This window comes from Talaromyces amestolkiae (genome assembly GCF_001896365.1).
Source record: "Talaromyces amestolkiae strain CIB chromosome Unknown scaffold2.1, whole genome shotgun sequence".
Lineage (NCBI taxonomy): Eukaryota > Fungi > Ascomycota > Eurotiomycetes > Eurotiales > Trichocomaceae > Talaromyces > Talaromyces amestolkiae.
In genome coordinates, this window is record NW_024468038.1 from 1,668,672 (window position 1) to 1,685,779 (window position 17,108).

The 17,108-nt window shown below is 47.6% G+C and overlaps 9 protein-coding genes across 9 annotated transcripts; 3 read left to right on the plus strand and 6 right to left on the minus strand.

The window, feature by feature from the left end:
- Positions 1-908: 908 nt before the first annotated feature.
- Positions 909-1,621, minus strand: BHQ10_001830 (uncharacterized protein; the record flags this gene model as incomplete). Its single annotated transcript, XM_040873910.1, has 2 exons — positions 909-1,184; positions 1,244-1,621. The coding sequence occupies 2 exons, from the start codon at positions 1,619-1,621 to the stop codon at positions 909-911; spliced, it is 654 nt and encodes a 217-aa protein (XP_040730335.1).
- A 518-nt stretch (positions 1,622-2,139) lies between these two features.
- Positions 2,140-3,312, plus strand: BHQ10_001831 (uncharacterized protein; the record flags this gene model as incomplete). Its single annotated transcript, XM_040873911.1, has 1 exon — positions 2,140-3,312. The coding sequence occupies one exon, from the start codon at positions 2,140-2,142 to the stop codon at positions 3,310-3,312; it is 1,173 nt and encodes a 390-aa protein (XP_040730336.1).
- A 120-nt stretch (positions 3,313-3,432) lies between these two features.
- Positions 3,433-3,993, minus strand: BHQ10_001832 (uncharacterized protein; the record flags this gene model as incomplete). The annotated part of the gene is made up of 1 exon (XM_040873912.1): positions 3,433-3,993. The coding sequence occupies one exon, from the start codon at positions 3,991-3,993 to the stop codon at positions 3,433-3,435; it is 561 nt and encodes a 186-aa protein (XP_040730337.1).
- A 789-nt stretch (positions 3,994-4,782) lies between these two features.
- On the minus strand, positions 4,783-5,699 carry BHQ10_001833 (uncharacterized protein; the record flags this gene model as incomplete). The annotated part of the gene is made up of 2 exons (XM_040873913.1): positions 4,783-4,863; positions 4,923-5,699. The coding sequence occupies 2 exons, from the start codon at positions 5,697-5,699 to the stop codon at positions 4,783-4,785; spliced, it is 858 nt and encodes a 285-aa protein (XP_040730338.1).
- Positions 5,700-6,560: 861 nt separating this feature from the next.
- On the minus strand, positions 6,561-8,828 carry BHQ10_001834 (uncharacterized protein; the record flags this gene model as incomplete). The annotated part of the gene is made up of 1 exon (XM_040873914.1): positions 6,561-8,828. One exon carries the CDS (start codon positions 8,826-8,828, stop codon positions 6,561-6,563), a length of 2,268 nt encoding a protein of 755 aa, XP_040730339.1.
- Positions 8,829-9,439: 611 nt separating this feature from the next.
- Positions 9,440-9,736, plus strand: BHQ10_001835 (uncharacterized protein; the record flags this gene model as incomplete). The annotated part of the gene is made up of 1 exon (XM_040873915.1): positions 9,440-9,736. The coding sequence occupies one exon, from the start codon at positions 9,440-9,442 to the stop codon at positions 9,734-9,736; it is 297 nt and encodes a 98-aa protein (XP_040730340.1).
- A 391-nt stretch (positions 9,737-10,127) lies between these two features.
- On the minus strand, positions 10,128-12,014 carry BHQ10_001836 (uncharacterized protein; the record flags this gene model as incomplete). The annotated part of the gene is made up of 4 exons (XM_040873916.1): positions 10,128-11,139; positions 11,188-11,321; positions 11,373-11,850; positions 11,914-12,014. 4 exons carry the CDS (start codon positions 12,012-12,014, stop codon positions 10,128-10,130), a joined length of 1,725 nt encoding a protein of 574 aa, XP_040730341.1.
- An 892-nt stretch (positions 12,015-12,906) lies between these two features.
- BHQ10_001837 (uncharacterized protein) lies at positions 12,907-14,732 on the minus strand (the record flags this gene model as incomplete). Its single annotated transcript, XM_040873917.1, has 8 exons — positions 12,907-13,644; positions 13,698-13,777; positions 13,834-13,958; positions 14,016-14,064; positions 14,123-14,168; positions 14,218-14,298; positions 14,357-14,586; positions 14,660-14,732. The coding sequence occupies 8 exons, from the start codon at positions 14,730-14,732 to the stop codon at positions 12,907-12,909; spliced, it is 1,422 nt and encodes a 473-aa protein (XP_040730342.1).
- Positions 14,733-16,047: 1,315 nt separating this feature from the next.
- On the plus strand, positions 16,048-16,943 carry BHQ10_001838 (uncharacterized protein; the record flags this gene model as incomplete). Its single annotated transcript, XM_040873918.1, has 3 exons — positions 16,048-16,371; positions 16,435-16,832; positions 16,898-16,943. 3 exons carry the CDS (start codon positions 16,048-16,050, stop codon positions 16,941-16,943), a joined length of 768 nt encoding a protein of 255 aa, XP_040730343.1.
- Between the last annotated feature and the right edge of the window lie 165 nt (positions 16,944-17,108).

A 17,108-nucleotide genomic window follows, 5' to 3' on the forward strand; every position in this document is an offset into this window, starting at 1 on the left:
CCGCTTTCGGAAGAGAAAAGACAAGCAGAGCAGAAGTGATAAAGAATATACACCGATAACAAACTCGTCCATAGCCCTTCACCGTTCGATTCCACCAAATCAACCTCAAACCCCGCACTCCTACAAGAATCAGAAACGAACAAAAAAGGAACCAAATATGGCAGACGAAGACCAACTCTCAATTTACGACGAAATCGAGATCGAAGACATGACCTTCGATCCAAACCTGCAAATATACACTTATCCATGCCCGTGCGGTGACCGGTTTGAAATTGCGATTGATTCGCTGCGCGATGGGGAGGAGATTGCGGTTTGTCCGAGTTGTAGTTTGATGATTAGGGTTATTTTTGATGTTGTGAGTTATTCTATTCCCGTCAAGTACTGGAGATTAGGGATGGAAAGGTGCTAACGTGGTTTTTCTCTGTTGGTAGAATGATTTGGTGAAAGAGGAGCCGAAACAGGAGCCCGTTGCGAGCGAGGTAAAGGTGCAGGCATGATTGCTCTACGTCTATGAAAACAGAAGAAGATATATATCTTTCGCATTCGCTGTGCCTGACAGGCTACACTGTCTCGATACCACATCAAGCCGAGCCGCCTATTGCGACCACCCCAAAGGCCGACATACCCGCAACACCAGTTCGTCGATGACCACGTCAAGTCAATGCCCGAGCGACTGGCAGTCATACAGGACAGTGATAATGGATACGTTATGCGCGATTGCGTCCGGATGATGGATGAATGTCATCGAACAATCCAATCTAGGCACCATAGTCAGGTAGCATTGAGCGAGAGGAACAGCAGATATAAGAATTGATTCTTCAATCAACAAAATATCATTGTGACACTTAACAACCAATAATCATACAACTATATATCCGCTCAAACATTCTTCATCCGCATCAGATAAATCACTCCTCAGCCGCAGAGTAAATATCCTCCGGCAACTGCAACGTCAACTCATCATTCAACAAGGTCGTCAAATTCGAGCCATCGCGCAGATAGATCCATTGACCATTAATAAACCCTCTCGTATCCTGCTTTTCATGCATTTGGTCCCCCTGAATAACCCAGTCGTAGCGTTTGGGTCCCGAGATGGGCGAACTTAGCCAGATTTGGTGGTTTGGTGGTTGTTTGTTGAGGACGTATGTGCCGATGCCGGGAACGACGACGTTGAGAACGCCGGCCTGTATATACGTTAGCAATTCATTCTTAAAAAGCCAAAGGCTGAGGGGCTAGGACATACGCTGTACTCAGCTTCAATCTCCGACCCGTCCTCCTGAGTTCGCTCTATTTCTCCCAACAGAACTTCCAGATACTGGTCCGCTACTTCATGGTAATTCTTGTCCGATAACGGTGTTGCCTCGACTACGTGAGTAGCACCAGCTGCGACGGCGGCATTGCTGGACTGTGGGTTTGGAGCTTTGGGGTCTGAGGAGTCGGGTGTGATGCCCTTGCGGATCGCGGGGGTTGAGAGGAAGGTGCGACGTTGAGAAATTGTCTGTTTGTTTTGCTGATGGGAAATTGATTGTTGGGAAACGAGAATGCGTGACCTTGAGGGAGAGGTTGGAGCAGCGCTGCGGCGCAAGCGGAGGAGGGTACCTCGTGTTGATCGAGAGAGCATTTTGAAATGATTGGAATGCTCAAAAAAGTGTATAGAAGATCAATTGCTTGGATTTTTAAAAGAGTCGCTGAGCTTCCCTTTAATGGAGAGGGTCAAATGTCGAGCGGAGTTAGAGGTTGTTGACGAAGGAAGAGACAAAAACGATGATATAATCGTCATCAGCCCGCACTTGCCTAAGTAAAATGCGGGCCAATGAGAACGTTGATTACCGCGTATTGACATCAAAACGGTAATTTATATCCAGCTTCCATTAGATTTAGCTTCATTCATCATCCATCATTCACCATCGTAACGTCTTCCATTCCTTTCAGACTGCTTTGGTATGGATGATCTTCATTTAGAATTGACGACTACACAATACACCAGCTTGAGTACATGAGCTTTCTAAAGCTCTAATGCTTCACCTTCGGAGACATCGAAGCTATGAACTGTTAACGACACAATTCACTGATCCATCTATTTCCCCAAGGAAGAGCTTAACAAAACTTTTCAGTTTTCAAGTTGCTCCGGTGACGACCATGGCTGCAAATAACTTACTGCCCCAAAAGGAGAAAAAACCTCCACTCACACACTTCTTGTGTCTGCCTCTTGTATCGGAGACTTCACTGCCGCTACTAGAGAACTCACTCGCCAAATTCAAACACAATCTACTATCTAGCCGCAAATCTGGAGGTGATCACCCCTCGGAATGGCTTCCGCCGTTGTTCCCAGACTCCGCGATTCGACCGCTGGGCACCGTGCACTTGACTCTGGGCGTCATGAGACTCACATCACCAGATCGGATACATGAAGCTGTCAAGTTTCTCGAGTCACTAGAAATTGACGAGATATTGCAGGAAGTGCAGTCCGAGCTCGCTCTGGACACGAATGAGAGTACCACACTTGGTTACGGCAAACCTATCTCCGTGTCTTTAGAGTCTTTGGGTACATTACCAAAGCCAAAAGCGGCAACTGTTTTATATGCCAACCCAATCGATCCGACATCTCGATTGCATCCATTCGCAGTCAAGATACGTCAAGCATTCGTTGATGCAGGTTTCATCGAGCAAGACTTTATCAAACAGAGGCCGAAGAAGCACAAAATCAGAAAACAGATATCGAGCAGCCAGAACGCCGCTAATACCAATAACGGAGACATTAACGGAACAATTGTTGTTGCAGAAGCCGCAGAAGAAACCATAATACAGCAAAGGCCGAAACTGAGGCCGTTATTATTACACGCCACGCTTGTCAATACGATATATGCTCGCGGCGAGCGAAGCGCTCATCACTCTTCTCATCATGGCAACAAAGCAAAAAAGGGACGCAGGCATGTCGGGCCTTTGACGTTTGATGCACGAGACCTGCTGGCGCGGTACCGCAATTATTACGTTGATGGTACATGCATGGAGGAGAAAGAGCATCTTCCTGCTGATATTATAGAACAAAGTAGCCCAGAAGATGATGGCGATGATGGTGCATCTCGGTCATCAGAGGAGGAAGCTCATCCTTCCAGGGGTGTGGAACAGATACAGCATACACAAGAGACAGATATGACTAGATATCCATTTATATGGGCGAATAATGTTCCGATTGACAGACTGTGCATCTGTGAGATGGGAGCCAAGACATTGACTGAAGAGGACAATCATCTGGCCGCGAGGTTGGGACAGGAATATCGAGTTGTTGCAGAGAGGAAATTGTTCCAATAACACCCACAACGTCGGAGTTGATGTACCGACTACGAACAGCGATTGCGCAAGGATTATTCATATTCAGCCATGCCTAGGTACAGTGACAGTATTGGAACATATGCTATGTACATTACACGATCAAGAAGCATAAGTTGTGATAGCAGTATTAAAAGCATCATCAATCTGAGCCACAATCAGCGGCGCCACTCCAGCCCAAATAGGAGTCAACTTTGCAACAATTGCAGCCGCCAATTTATCACTATCGCTCTTGAGCTCCTTGAGAATCGTCTCCACCAAACCCGTCAAACTAGCAATACCAAGCAATCCATCCTCGAAATCCGCTTTCTTGCCCTCGATGGTCGTCAGGCTGGACTCGACTACCGGCACGAGAGAACCAATAAACGCTTCGGCGATGGACTCCGATTCTGCATCAGTGAAGTTGGCAGAGTGTTTTGCGTCGTTGGTTGTGCTGACAATTGCATTAATGACCGCGAAAGAATCGGCGAGGATCTCGACGGCGGTGATTGTGCCTTCAATGCCGCCGGGGTAGCTAGCGACGGTGTTGTTGAGTGTGAGTGTCGCGTTTGCGATCTTTTGGATGCCGGTGAGGACGGATGCTTCGTCTCTCTTGGAAAGGGCTGGAGAGGAGAGGGCCAGAGGAATAAGGGGGAGGAAGGCGAACGTCTTAAGAAGATGCATGTTGGTATTTGGCACAAGTCACCTATTGCAGATTTGCTATATTGTATAGATTTGACACCTGGTAGACCACAAAGAATATAGAAAAAGCAGTCCAATGCCTCTGTATAAATACATTTTCATACCCCTGTAACCCAGGCCTACTTTCAACTGTCAAGGACCAACACAACCCCAACCATCCTCACAAACTACCGACAATTCATTGTTGTTTTTAGATATCCCCCCAGAGAAAGGAGTAAAATCTTAAGTCATCATTTAATCTCTTTTACGGGGGAGTTTGAGCGTGGCGTTGACCTAAATCCGGGGTTCACCAATCATATGATATGTTTGTTCCGTTGAGGCTAGACTCGAGCAATATCATGCCGTGATGATGTTTGTTGTGCCTGATTCGATTGGTGCTTTGGGAACGCGGAGTAAATTGGCATGGTTACATTTTTGTATGCGCCTTCGTATGCCGAGGTGTATCGCGAAATCACGTTCATTTTTGCTTAGGACTTTGAAATTTGTGATCTATTGTTCACGAATCTCCTGAGATGCTTATAAAATTCTCCAAGGGGTTGGGTTGCAGGCCATTAATAGTTCTTCAGCCTCACAGTCCCTGTGTCTGTATCAGATACAAGGGTTCCGATATTCCGCTCGTCCAATTTAATCACCGGGCAGTGACTACAAAGACTTGTCAAACACATGATAATAGCAAGTACCTAGGTAAGTACAGAAGGCGCAACCAACAGTTGTAAAAAAGTTCAATATGTACAATGTGAAAACCAAAGTCATTCATTCATGACTTGGGGATCAAGATTGGTAGACAGCGACATAAGCGACCTCCATCATGCTACCATAACCCCCAAGGGTTGCAGAGTTTGGGTTTCCTGGCTATAAGGCAAGATGTTAGTATCAGGTGTCTCGTTCGAACGGTATATGAGTGAACTTACCCAGTTACCACCAACAGCCACGTTCAGGATGAAGTACAACGGATCATGGCACAACGTAGCCCAGACACCCGAGTCTCCAATCGTAGCACCACTGATCTGGAAAAACTGCTTGCCATCCATGTACCAAGTAATCGTCTCGGACTCCCAGCTCGACGGCGTCCGGTCCCAGGTCATGCGCCACGTGTGCCACGACTGATCCGGAATGACGATGTTCCCACCTCGTCCGTTAGGCTCATTGCAAATCCCGCCAGGATTAACATTGCAATGCGCAGTGCCGTAGCCAGTTAACAAACCATCCACAGTCTCGAGGATATCAAGTTCTCCGCACTCTGGCCACCCGGTTCCGTGTCGAAGCGAATCGCCCAAAATCCAGAACGCAGGCCAGATTCCCTGCTTATTCGCAATGGCGTTTGTGCCGAATCTGATATCGGCTTCGGCGAGAGTGATCACACCAGCGGCCGGGGTGAAGGTGTATTTGCTCTCGACACGGCCTGAGGTCCAGCCGCCGGAGACAGAGCTGTCTGCCCAGGGGACGAGTTGAATTGTGCTGCCGCCGCTCAGCTGGACGTTGGCGCTTGAGCTGGTGTAGGTTTCTAGCTCGTTATTGACGCCAAGGTTGCCGGTGATGATGTTCCAGTTGCTGGAACTCGGGGATGCGCCTCCAGCGCCGCTGAAGCTGTCACTCCACACCAGGGTGTAGCCTGAGTACGACGGGGGGGCCCAGGCTGAGGCCAGGGAGGCCAGGGCAGGGAGGAAAAGAGCGTGATGGCTATGCATTCTGAGGTCTTGAAAGGAGTGTGTTGTGTAGTCACAGGGCAGTAGCGGCAACGTACAGTGGACTTTGGATGAGAATCTCCAGGTTCCACAATTTGGGTCAAGGAATAAGGATTATATATGGGCGAAACATCGTAGGGACCCATCACCAAAGGTCACCGCTACTGTTGAGCTCGAAGACTCCTGAGGCATCGTGTAGATGATGCTATCAGGAGCCCTCGGGCGTGTGATAGAGGCGTACCAATGTTACAGCACTAAACAAACGGACAGAGAATGAGTTTGATCACATTTCATTTTTCAAATTGCTGTGTAGATTATAGAGGGTGCTTGTCAAACAATGTACGCCCGGTGAGATAGAGAATGGTTTGGTCACATACTTCCCACTGTTGTGCAGGCAGGAAAAGGTGGAAATTAAACATGTACGCCCGGGTGATAGTGCATAAAGGCGTTGCGTGAATAAAATAGGTACTAATGCTCGAAGTAGTACTCGAAATCTTCACACGTTATGACCATGTTACCCAAGACGGCGATTCGACAAGCCACAGCAATTTTATAAGCACTACGGAATAAACTAGACAAAGGAACTATAATAATAGCGTGGAAAATATGTGGCTTCTGACAGTGCCGACGTGATAACGTGCCGGACTCGGCGTCTCGGGACTCAATTAGGGCTTTGTATGAGGACCATCATGCCGTGTCACGAGCGCCACTCGGCAGTTTATGCTTATATACATGAAACTATATAGACATACCATCGCTCACACGCTCAACGCCCCTGAAGAACTTAAACAACTAACTTCAAAACTAATCCAATGCTATACACATACACGTAGTATCGGTCATAAAAGGTATGAGAAAGTAACGTCATTTAACCTTACTCATAATCGTCTCTAAACCCCTTTCAACGTTTAATTCAGCAGCTTTAGCTTTGATCGAACTGATCATCGACCGCTCAAAGTCGTCACGAGAGCGCAGCACGGTCTCTACCCACGACATTTGTAGATCCCAGTATTCGGTCTTGAGCGCTTCATAGACGTTGACGATACCAGCGCCCTTTTCGGCTTCGAGTAATCGCACAAGCCAGTCGACAAGGCGCCATTTATTCTTGATTGTGGTTTGGAAAGAGTCGGGGAATTTCTGGAAGAATGCAAATACGGTGAGAACGTCGTCTTTAAATTTCTCGGTGAAGGGATCCTGGCGCCGGAATTTGACGCCGCGGTTGCGGATGGCTGATAGATAGCGCACGAGAAGCTCATCTGATAGCTCCTCGACGAAGATTTCGCTGAGTGATGGATGTAACACTGAACCGTAGTCTGACATGTAGTCCTCAAAGGTGGAGATCATGCGCTTGATGGCGAATTCACCGTACCATTTAGACGTGAAGAAGTCGGGTAGTGTGGTACGGAAGTCAACGACAAAGATGAGGTTGACGAACTGGCTCAAACAGTGAGTACTAAGATCGACGTAACCATTTCGAAGAGCGTCCAGTTCGACTGAAGCTCTGTCGTCCATATAGTTCGGTGTGACGAGGGACTCGATATCCCGTTTGAATCGAGTCAAATAACCCACTTGACCAGTTTCTTCATTGTCATCAATACATGCAATCTGGTCATTGGCCACGGCGACCAGCCAATCTTGCAGAGGCTGCAATCCTTCAGCCTGGTCGAGGTTTGTATTATTATATTTAGCACATTCTTCATCTAGAACGGTCTGCCAAGCAGTCTGTCGAGCCTTGAGAGCTCGGAACATCGAGTCAACAATGCCTTCTATGACATCGGCACGATCAGACGCGGATGCAGCGCCAATCTGTTCATTGAGCATTCGCCACATATCTCCCAACATCTTCGTTCGGAAAAAGCCATCCGCGTTTGTTTCAAGGGCATCCGGCGAACGTTCCAGAAGCGCTTTCTTATCCGCGGCAAAGATACGATCCATCCATTCATCCACGGCATTGAGAATGACGCTCTGCCACTGGCGAACGAGCTCTGGTTCTCGGTCATCTAAAACGTTCGGTGTGAGGTCAGTTGGTTTCCAGCCCAGCTTGGACATCTTTTTGTAATATTTCGGCGTCCAGTGAAGGATTGATAGTAGGTTGTCGGGTGGTAATTCGGGATCTTCAACCAGACTGATCAGGAAATCATGCATCATCCGGTGGTACGTCTTTGTATAAGTAGCATATATCTTCCATTTTTTGGGCATCAGCTGTTGCATGCCTTGTTGAACCGTGAAAAGATCATTAAAGAACCATTTCAGGCTTTTCTCAAGACTATCTGGATCTCCCAAAAAGTCTTCTTTGCTAGCATCAAACTGACTCTGAGCATAAAACTCAATAGCCTGTAAAAACTTCTCCTTATAGCCCCTGACCGTCTTCGGTCCGATGTTCATCGACTTGAATCTGTTCGCCAGCTCCTCATGATCTCTTTGAGCCTCTTGTAAAGCACGGACATGCTCGTCATTTTTCTCTTCTTTCGCAATAACAATAGCCAGCCTCACCACCATGCCATTATTGTCGGATTGTAGCAGCGGGATCAGATTCATGCAGGCAGTACCGACATGATCATCAAACCACTCAACTATCGAATCCAATCCCTGAAAATAATCCAACAGTGTAGTCTCACTACTTGAATCATTCGCTCTCCGAATCTGATCGAGCGCTTCATCCCGAAAATCCCGTAGCTGCGAAATCAAGATATGCGCCTTCAATAAATTAGGCTGGTTTTCCAAATCATCGTCGTCGTCGCGAAGTAGAGCTTCAGCCTTTGCCAGATCCGCATCGAAATTCTCCAATCCCTTTTTCATCATAACCACAGCCTCAAAGTTGCGTTGCACCCTTGCCAGTTTATCGATCTGCGAGAAATCCTCCACCGTCTCCTGCGACTCGGCACATAGTTTATCGATACCCTGAAGCTCATCGCGGGTTTTGGAGACCTGGCGCTGCCCTTCCGTCAATACGGCGAGACTTCGTTGGACATTCTCGAGTTGTTCGCGTAGACCTTCGCGAAGCTGGGCGTCTACTGCTACTTTCTTGCGTTGGTATTCGAGCTTCAAGGCGGGAAGTTTGTCGAGATCTTCCGGATGGCGTAGGAGTTCAGCGAGCCGCGGGATCGCGGCTGCCTTGTCCAGTCCTTCCATCTTGTGACCTGCCAGTTGTTTTCAAGTTGTCCCAAGTTGTTCCTGTAGAGCCCGCGGATTCGATGTATCGGTAGATGGGGAGCGATTGAATGTTGTTTACGCGCTTAATGTGTGTGATCGGGACATGGCATGAATACCGCTCGCTGTAAACAGTAATTGCCGTGCTTCGCATTCGCATCCGCGAGTGTCCCGCCTGTCTATATTATCCCCTGTGTTGTCTGTCTTCTGAAACGTAGCTGTTGGCTGGGGTTGAGATGTATTCCGCAACGTCCAATCATATGCGTAGGGAAAGCCGTCAATTGGGCTCACATGACTCACCGCCTTCTGTATTGGAAAAACATCAGCGGATTTGCATTCGAATTTCCATCTCCATCCTCTCCAGCAGTACTTTCCTTCGTCTTCGAAATTGAGTTTTCCATAACAGAGAAACAGTCAACAAGCGTCTTCGAATCATTATACGCTTGTTGATGAATGATTTAGTCTAAACAACAGGCCTCGTGATAGGTCTTCATCAGCAAAAAACCGTTCAACATATGACAAAGTCTCAACCGTCCCATCACACTCAATTCTCGAAATCACAAACCATATACCATCCATACATTACAATCAAAATGGCCACCAAAATAACCTACTTCCGCATAACCCTTATGCGCTCCGCGATCGGTCTCCCCCTCCGCCAGAACATGGTCCTCCACGCCCTCGGCCTCAAAAAGCGAATGGCAACAGTCTTCTACCCAGTCTCGCGAGACGTGGCTGGTCAAATCATGAAAGTCAAAGAATTGGTGGATGTGCAAGAAGTCGATAGGCCGCTTACGAAGCGGCAAGTACATCTGCAACGGAAGCCGGATCCAGGGTATTATGTTGAGAGGAGGGCGGAGGAGGATTTTCAAGAGAGGACGCTTTCTTAGATCAATCGAATATTGGGATTGAATTGATTTCTGCGCCGCCAAAGGTTGATTGGCTTGTTTGAAGGGTTGGGTATGCAAGCAGACGGACTCTTTTATGTGCGTGATGCTTCACCGCGGAACCGTCGAAACAGGAGCGCTTGTATTATAGGAGCATCAGGTTTAATCAGGTTTACACATCCGGTCTGCCACCGGACTCACTGTGGTAGCCACAATACAAGGTACCACCACTGTACAATAGACAAAGAATGAATAATGAATGTAATTATACTCTTTGATCGACTGTAAGAATATCTACAAGAATAACCCACGGTAACCCGAACGCCAACCAATGTAAACGACACTGGAACAAATCAACCCGAGAAGCTTCATACGGTGATACCAGAAACACACTTTATGGCTTGTATAAAGCATCAAGGAATCCCTCGGCCAAGCGGCTGACAATACTTTTATCTGGCAGACTACCTGCCACACCGTACAAGGCCGAAGTATCACCTCGTTGCCTGGCGTATGATTTTCCTTGTCTTTGTCTCTCCTCCGCCTTTGCAAGCTCTGCGCTTACAACTTCAGTCAACTCAGTCTGGAGTTTCTCCACAGCCAACGCTGTCGGTCTCGTAAAAGCCATGTGAATAGCTGCTGGATCTTGAAGAGCATTGAGATGCCATCCCTTAGCTGACATTGCATCGGCAATATCGTATGTGTCAATTCCGACATTTTTGCTTGCAAAAGCTACCACACTAACTTCAGGGTTGCCGATAACTTCAAGGTTCGCTGACAAGATTGGGTCTTCTCGGATGGCAGTTTCGAATTGCTTGGCTGCACCCATGATTTGATGACAGCTAGCAACATATCCTGCCTCTCCAATGGTCATCAAGCTGACCCAACAACCTGCGATCAAGGCACCGGAACGAGAGCCTGCAATTGATGGCGAGGCATACACTCCTCCTGTCCATTCGGGGAAGATAAAGTATTGGTGGTTTCGGTAAGACCGATTGCGATATAATAATACAGAATTGCCTTTGGGAGCAAATCCGTACTTATGAGTGTCGACACTAATACTGGTCACACCTGGCTGACGGAAGTCGAACCCACCCTCCTCTTCGTATGGAGACGGGAAGCCGGCTTTCTTGAGAAAGGCAATAACGAATGAACCAAGACAGCAATCGACATGAAGTGGTATCTTGTATTTGACAGCAAGGCGCGAAAGAGCTGGAATGTCGTCCACGATACCATGAGGGAAATTAGGAGCAGAACCAACAATGAGAACGGTATTGCGGTTAATCAATCGCCGAACGGAAGGAACGTGAACTTTATAGTCCGGTGCTGGGCAGGGCACCTGATGCACCTTGATGCCAAAGTAGCTACCAGCCTTGAAGAAGGCGGCATGCACAGTTTCAGGAACAACCCTGCAATTGTTAGTACTTCATCTCGCCGCGATTACTTGCTACACTCACATTTCTGGTTCTGTAATTCCGCGCTCGGCACGACCTTTCTGTCTGGCAGCAAGGCATGCCATGAGAATAGATTCTGTACCACCACTGGTGGTTACACCAGCACCATCCGAGGGACCGTGGAAGAGGGAAAGGACCTAGTCAAAGTCAGGACAGACAACTTAAGTAATTCGAATGACAGTCCATACCATGGCCACAATCTCGGATTCCATCTTTCGGATACCAGGGAAGACATCAGGATGAAGTGGATTAGAGACAGCAAAAGTTCCAATAGCTTCGGTCTGTAGCTTCGAAAGATCTTCACCCCCATGATAAACGGCACCGCTGACACGACCCTCTTCCCATTTTGCGTGTTCCATACCAGCCAACTGAGTGAGCTCCGCGCGAATTTGTTCAGATGTCCATCCTTCTTTTGGAAGAGTAAGGTAGCTGTTAATACCAGGACCTCTGCGAACCATCTTCTCCTCCAGCTTGGTAACGGCGGTTGTGACCTGCTTCTCTACCTGGCCGCGGACACCAGGTGCACGTAAAAATAGGTAGTAAGCCCATAGCCGAATAGCGACAAGGACTCGTTTGATACTTCCAATAATGCCATATCCGCGGAGGGAATCGAATGTCTTGCGGGTGTATCGGAGGACGAAAAAGAGGAAAACCACGTTCTTAATACTGTATTGAGGACAATTAATTGGCCGTTCAATGATTTAACAGAAGGATATATTTCGCGCTCACAGGTCGAGATTGAGGTAAGTAAGAGTGGCGTTTGACAAGTTCCGCGACGAAACTCCCATCAGCTTGCTCTGCATGGATGCGGGAATCAGTGATGACGCCATGTCTGCCACAAATATCGGACAGCTGTGCAGTAAGACTGCTAGCTATGAATGCATAAAGGATATATACGATACTAGCGAGAGACTGTGTAATGTGTAAGAGAAGAAGAGGAAGTGTATGGAGGGGAAGTCAGAAGTTAATTAAAGATTATGTCTGGGAGGCAGTTGCCAATCCTTCTCGCATCATGGGAAGGCGCGGCCTCGGCTCTCGCATCAGCCCGCTTGCAATTACAGACTCAATACGGTATGTAAATTATGATTTGGGTTAGCCTGCGGCTTGCGAGGTGCTTGCGAGCCTGCCATCGTCTGCTTTGCCACAATTAATTACGATGCTGTATGAGAATTACGCCAAGCCTGATTATCGATCTTACTTGTCTGTATTATCACTTTTTATCAGCAACATATTCACGATTCATATCTAGAAAAGATGCGATTGGACCGATTCATGAGTTCCGAATACTACATACAGCGAGTCATCGATCACGATGCGCCTGTTGTCGTTGGTCACTTCTACTTCCACATAATTACATAGCTCGAAATGATTGTTGAATAAGGCAATTTGTATCAGTTCTAATAAACAATATGCTTTTCTTTGAATTACATCAAATCATGTCGAAGATCACCGTGCAAGTCCTTATATACAGGCGGCGACCATGCTTTTTGAACGCCGAGACCCTTTTGAGTTCCCTTTCTGAAGTATTCTTCTTCGTTGACAAATGAAATGCAGGTGGATTTTGGTATAATCCATTTTCAAAAAAGCCAAAACAGAAGGACCATGACCCAAACGCCAGAGCGCAAAATAAAGACCATTCACATCGTATAGATTAACAGGTAGAGCTAGTCATCGAGACCGACTGTTGCGTAGTCGATTTTTTTTGTCTGAATATAGGGTTACTTAGGCACCGATGTTTTCACCGTTAGCCTGAGCTGCGGCGATTTCCTTTTCCTTCTGGGCAAACTGGGCCCTTTCCTCTTCGTTGAGTTCCATCAGTGGCTTGTCAGTGCCGAGCTTAATATTGTGGTGGAAGGCACGGATGATGCTGTCGGCATCGTCAACAGCAATGGGACGAATGTCGGCAAGAGCCTTGATCTTGGCGGTACATTCCTTATATTGAGCATCGGTCATCTCCATGTTGAGTTGCTGAGCACGAGACTTGATAGCGTTCCACCCAGTAAGACGCGACGCGAAGTGCACGTAACGAGTCATGCCGAAGTCAGCGGGGTTAATGATCTCGTAGGTGCTGGGGTTGTTGAGGATAGCCTTGGCGTGGATACCCGCCTTGTGGGTGAAAGCGCAGAATCCGGTGATGTAGTTGTTGAAAGGAATGTTGACTTGAACGGACTCAGCGACCAAGTCTTCCAAATCCTTTAACTTGTCCAACCTGTACTTGGTCTTGACATATTCAGGGGCTTGGACCATCATTCTGGCCATCAACCCACCAAGAGGGGTGATACCATTGCGTTCACCGATACCAAGAACTGAAGTGTCGATGTGGGTGGCACCGGCTTCCAAAGCGCAGAAAGCATTTGCGATAGCGCAACCAGTATCGTTGTGGAAATGGGTTTCAATGTCACAGTGGACGACACCTCGGAGCACACGGACAAGCTCATAGACTTGGCGGGGAGAAGCGCACTGTGGCCGGTTAGTTCAGATCTTGCTATATTGTAGATCTTCAACCAACTTACACCAACGGTATCGGCAATACCAACTCGGTGGACACCAATTTGGTCAACGGCAGAGTAAATAGAGAGAAGGTCAACAAGATCTGTGGATATTTTATTAGTAGAGGGTCCTCGCATGAATGAGCACATATAATCTTACCTGAACGGAACGAGTCTTCACTCGAGAATCGGACCTCGATACCCTTGGACTTGACAAAGTTGATGACCTCAATGGCAGTGTTGATAATATAAGTGATATCCTTGCCGTGGGAGTGCTCACGGAGACTATATTTAGGTTAGATCATGGGCACGGCGTGTATCGACGAGTGTGATTATACTCACTAAGAGCTAGTGCCAATGACGACATCGACACCATCAACACCAGTTTCGACTAGTAGGGTCGTCAGCACGTGGAATTAATTACAGCCGTTGAACAAATTGGAACATACCGGCTACTCGGGCATCGTCCATGTGGCATCGAATGTGTGTCAAAATCTAAAGAGTATGAGTAACAGAAGATAAACATTTGTCCAGCGCGACCAACCTTAGCCTTGAGTCCCAACTTGCAGATAGCCTCGCAGTCCAGTCTCGATTGCTCAGATGCACAAGGGCTGGTCAATTCGATCTATTTCCGTATCCGATTAATGCATGATCAAACCCACAATAATACGGGCATGACTTACGTAGTCTACGCCAAACTCATCAAGGGCTTTGGCAATCTCAATCTTCTTCTCGGTATCAAAAAAGGCATTGGCGAACTGTTCACCCTCTCGCAGTGTGCTCTCTATGATCTTAAAACGGGAGACATTGCTCAGGAAATCGGTGACGCCGGCGTTGTGGCCGTAGGGATTTCTTGTGGTTGTGGGGTGAGGGTTCTGACGAGTTTCAATGGCGGTGAAGCCATCGTGGTTCACTATGTCGAGAAGATTATCAGCTCAGTCGAACGGAAGCAAGATCAAAATCTGAAGATGAAGGTAGCACTGTACCTTTTCCGTTGGCATTGGTAGTGCCATTGCCATTGGCGTGCCCATTGGCGGTGCTGTCTGCGCCGGGACACATTTTGAGCGCAGGTATGTCTGGAGTTTGGGTCTAAATCAAGAGAGTACCGCTGAACAATGGAGGTAGAAACGTAATGGGATGGAAAATAATTGGTAGGCAAGATGATGGAGAGTCAACACAGTGTTTCTTATACATAGAGAAGAAGAAAAAAAAGAGAAAGAAGAGTCATAGAAGGCGGGGCTTGATCCGGTATAATGACTCAACCGGCGGGCGATCCGTGATTGGCTGTGCTGGGAATGATGACTGAGGCAAAAACTGGGGAACCTTAAAAATTTCCTTTTTTGCCTGCAAAATTTGTTAGTCCTCTTGACCAGGCCGAAATCGCTCTCTGTTTCGTCGCCCCTCGCGATCAACTACTACGTAGCCTACACACATTAGTCGATTTGTAACGGATCAATGATGGAGTGGTAATTAATAATTTAACTGTTCTAGGCTCATCACCATCATTGGAATTTACCAGAATCAATGGCTGAGTTAGGGCACATAGACTCACACTTCTAACGCATCGCTGTGGTCTCCGTCGCGAGCGAATATCGGGCAGGATCAAGAATACATCATCGCATACACAATCCCTGCCTCCAATGCTCAGCGTCACGCCGCTTTATGCTCTTTCTGCCCAGTCGATCGCAGCGCTGAAAATGGCAGAAAATTGTCTCATCATTGGCTATATACGTTGAACTTACCGCCCCAGTAGCTCACAGTGACCACTTGGCATGCTTGTACCTACGAAGGTGTACTTCTTTTGGTTGATCAATCACGTGATCTTGCGTTAAAGCGGCAGGGGTTCTAGGAAGTAGTGAAAAGGACGCGTACTCCACGAACTCGAAAATGCATAACTAGGCATATTCCTAAACTGAATTGTTCATGTCAGAGACCTTAGAACACTGAAACCCCAATTTTCTAACATACCGTGAATTGAATGGACAACATTCGCGACATTTGGCGACTGCGTGATAGATGTATAGCCCAATGCGATATCATTTCAATGAATCAAAGTCATTCTGACCTCTCAAGAACATTATTCTCCGTATTTAAGCAAACACACGTGCAGGCTGTTTGCATTAATTATGTCCGGGGTCCGTACGCGGCATTAGTCAGTACCCCCCTATTAGCTAGCTCGGCTCGTGTATCATATTTACGGCCAGCTAGCCTCATCGAACATTCTGCTCGAACTTCTATCAACGTCAAGCCCGAGCATCTTCCGTTGACAAGCCAGCCGCTCTCTTTGCTTCGTTGACCTTCTTTCATCTACAAAAGCCATATACTTATTAGTTTAATACCTCTTTTTTACATCCGACCGACCTTCCCCGTCAACATGCGTGTCTCCGCTTTGGTCACCCTTCTCCCGGCCTTGGTCGCCGCTCAGGAGTCGCAATTCGCGTTCATGGACCAGGCCAAGGGCTGGTTTGACCAAGTCAAGTCCTTCATCCCCCAGGCCCCCAGTGTCGCCGAACCCGTTCAGCAGGCCGCCCACCACACTACCTCGAAGATCTCCGAACAGGCTGTTACCCATTTGAACATCAATAACTACAAGGATGTTCTAGAGCCAACAACCCAGCCCCAGGAATGGCTCCTTTTCTTCACTGGTGGAAACAAGACTTGCTTTGGTCGATGCCTCCGCGCTGAGCATGCTTTCAATGTATGTCACATCCGACGCATTTGATGTCGCGCAAAACAACAAGACTAATTGTTTGATAACCAGGACTCCGTCGCACTCTTCGCCGCAGACCCAACCGCACCAAACCTCGGATACGTAAACTGTGAGCAAGAACAAATTCTCTGCTCAATCTGGGCTGCCGCCGCCCCCTCCATCTGGCATCTTGACCTTCCGCAGGTCCACCCCGGCGAGAAGCGTCCCGCAGTCCCTCTGCACGTACAGAACTTGAACTTCACCACCGTCACCCCCGAGACCATTTACAACGTGCATGCCGAGAAGACCTGGGAGAAGGAGGACCGCTACGAAGGCTGGCTTCACCCTTACGATGGTTTCTTGGCTGAGTCTGGATTGAACGTTCCCCTCGGTCGCGTTATCTACTACTTCTCCGTGCTCCCAAGTTGGTTGACCATGATTGGTATCAGCTTTCTCAGCCGTAACGTAATGTGAGTATTTCCACGTTGACTGCATCATTTTTGATTATTGTGTCATGCTGATTGATCGTGTCCAGGGGTCGCCGTGCGGCAAATCCAGGCGCAATTGCCGGCCGTCGTTAGATTAGTTGAGTTGGCAATTTATTCCAATCTGCTTAGGTTATATTAATATATTCCTGTCACTAAATCGAATTTTACGCACATCTTCCATGTATATGATTATTTCTTAGGGCAGGCATTGCACTGGTAGTTATTGGGTTGAATTGTCTAAGGAAAGTGAGCTTTGCG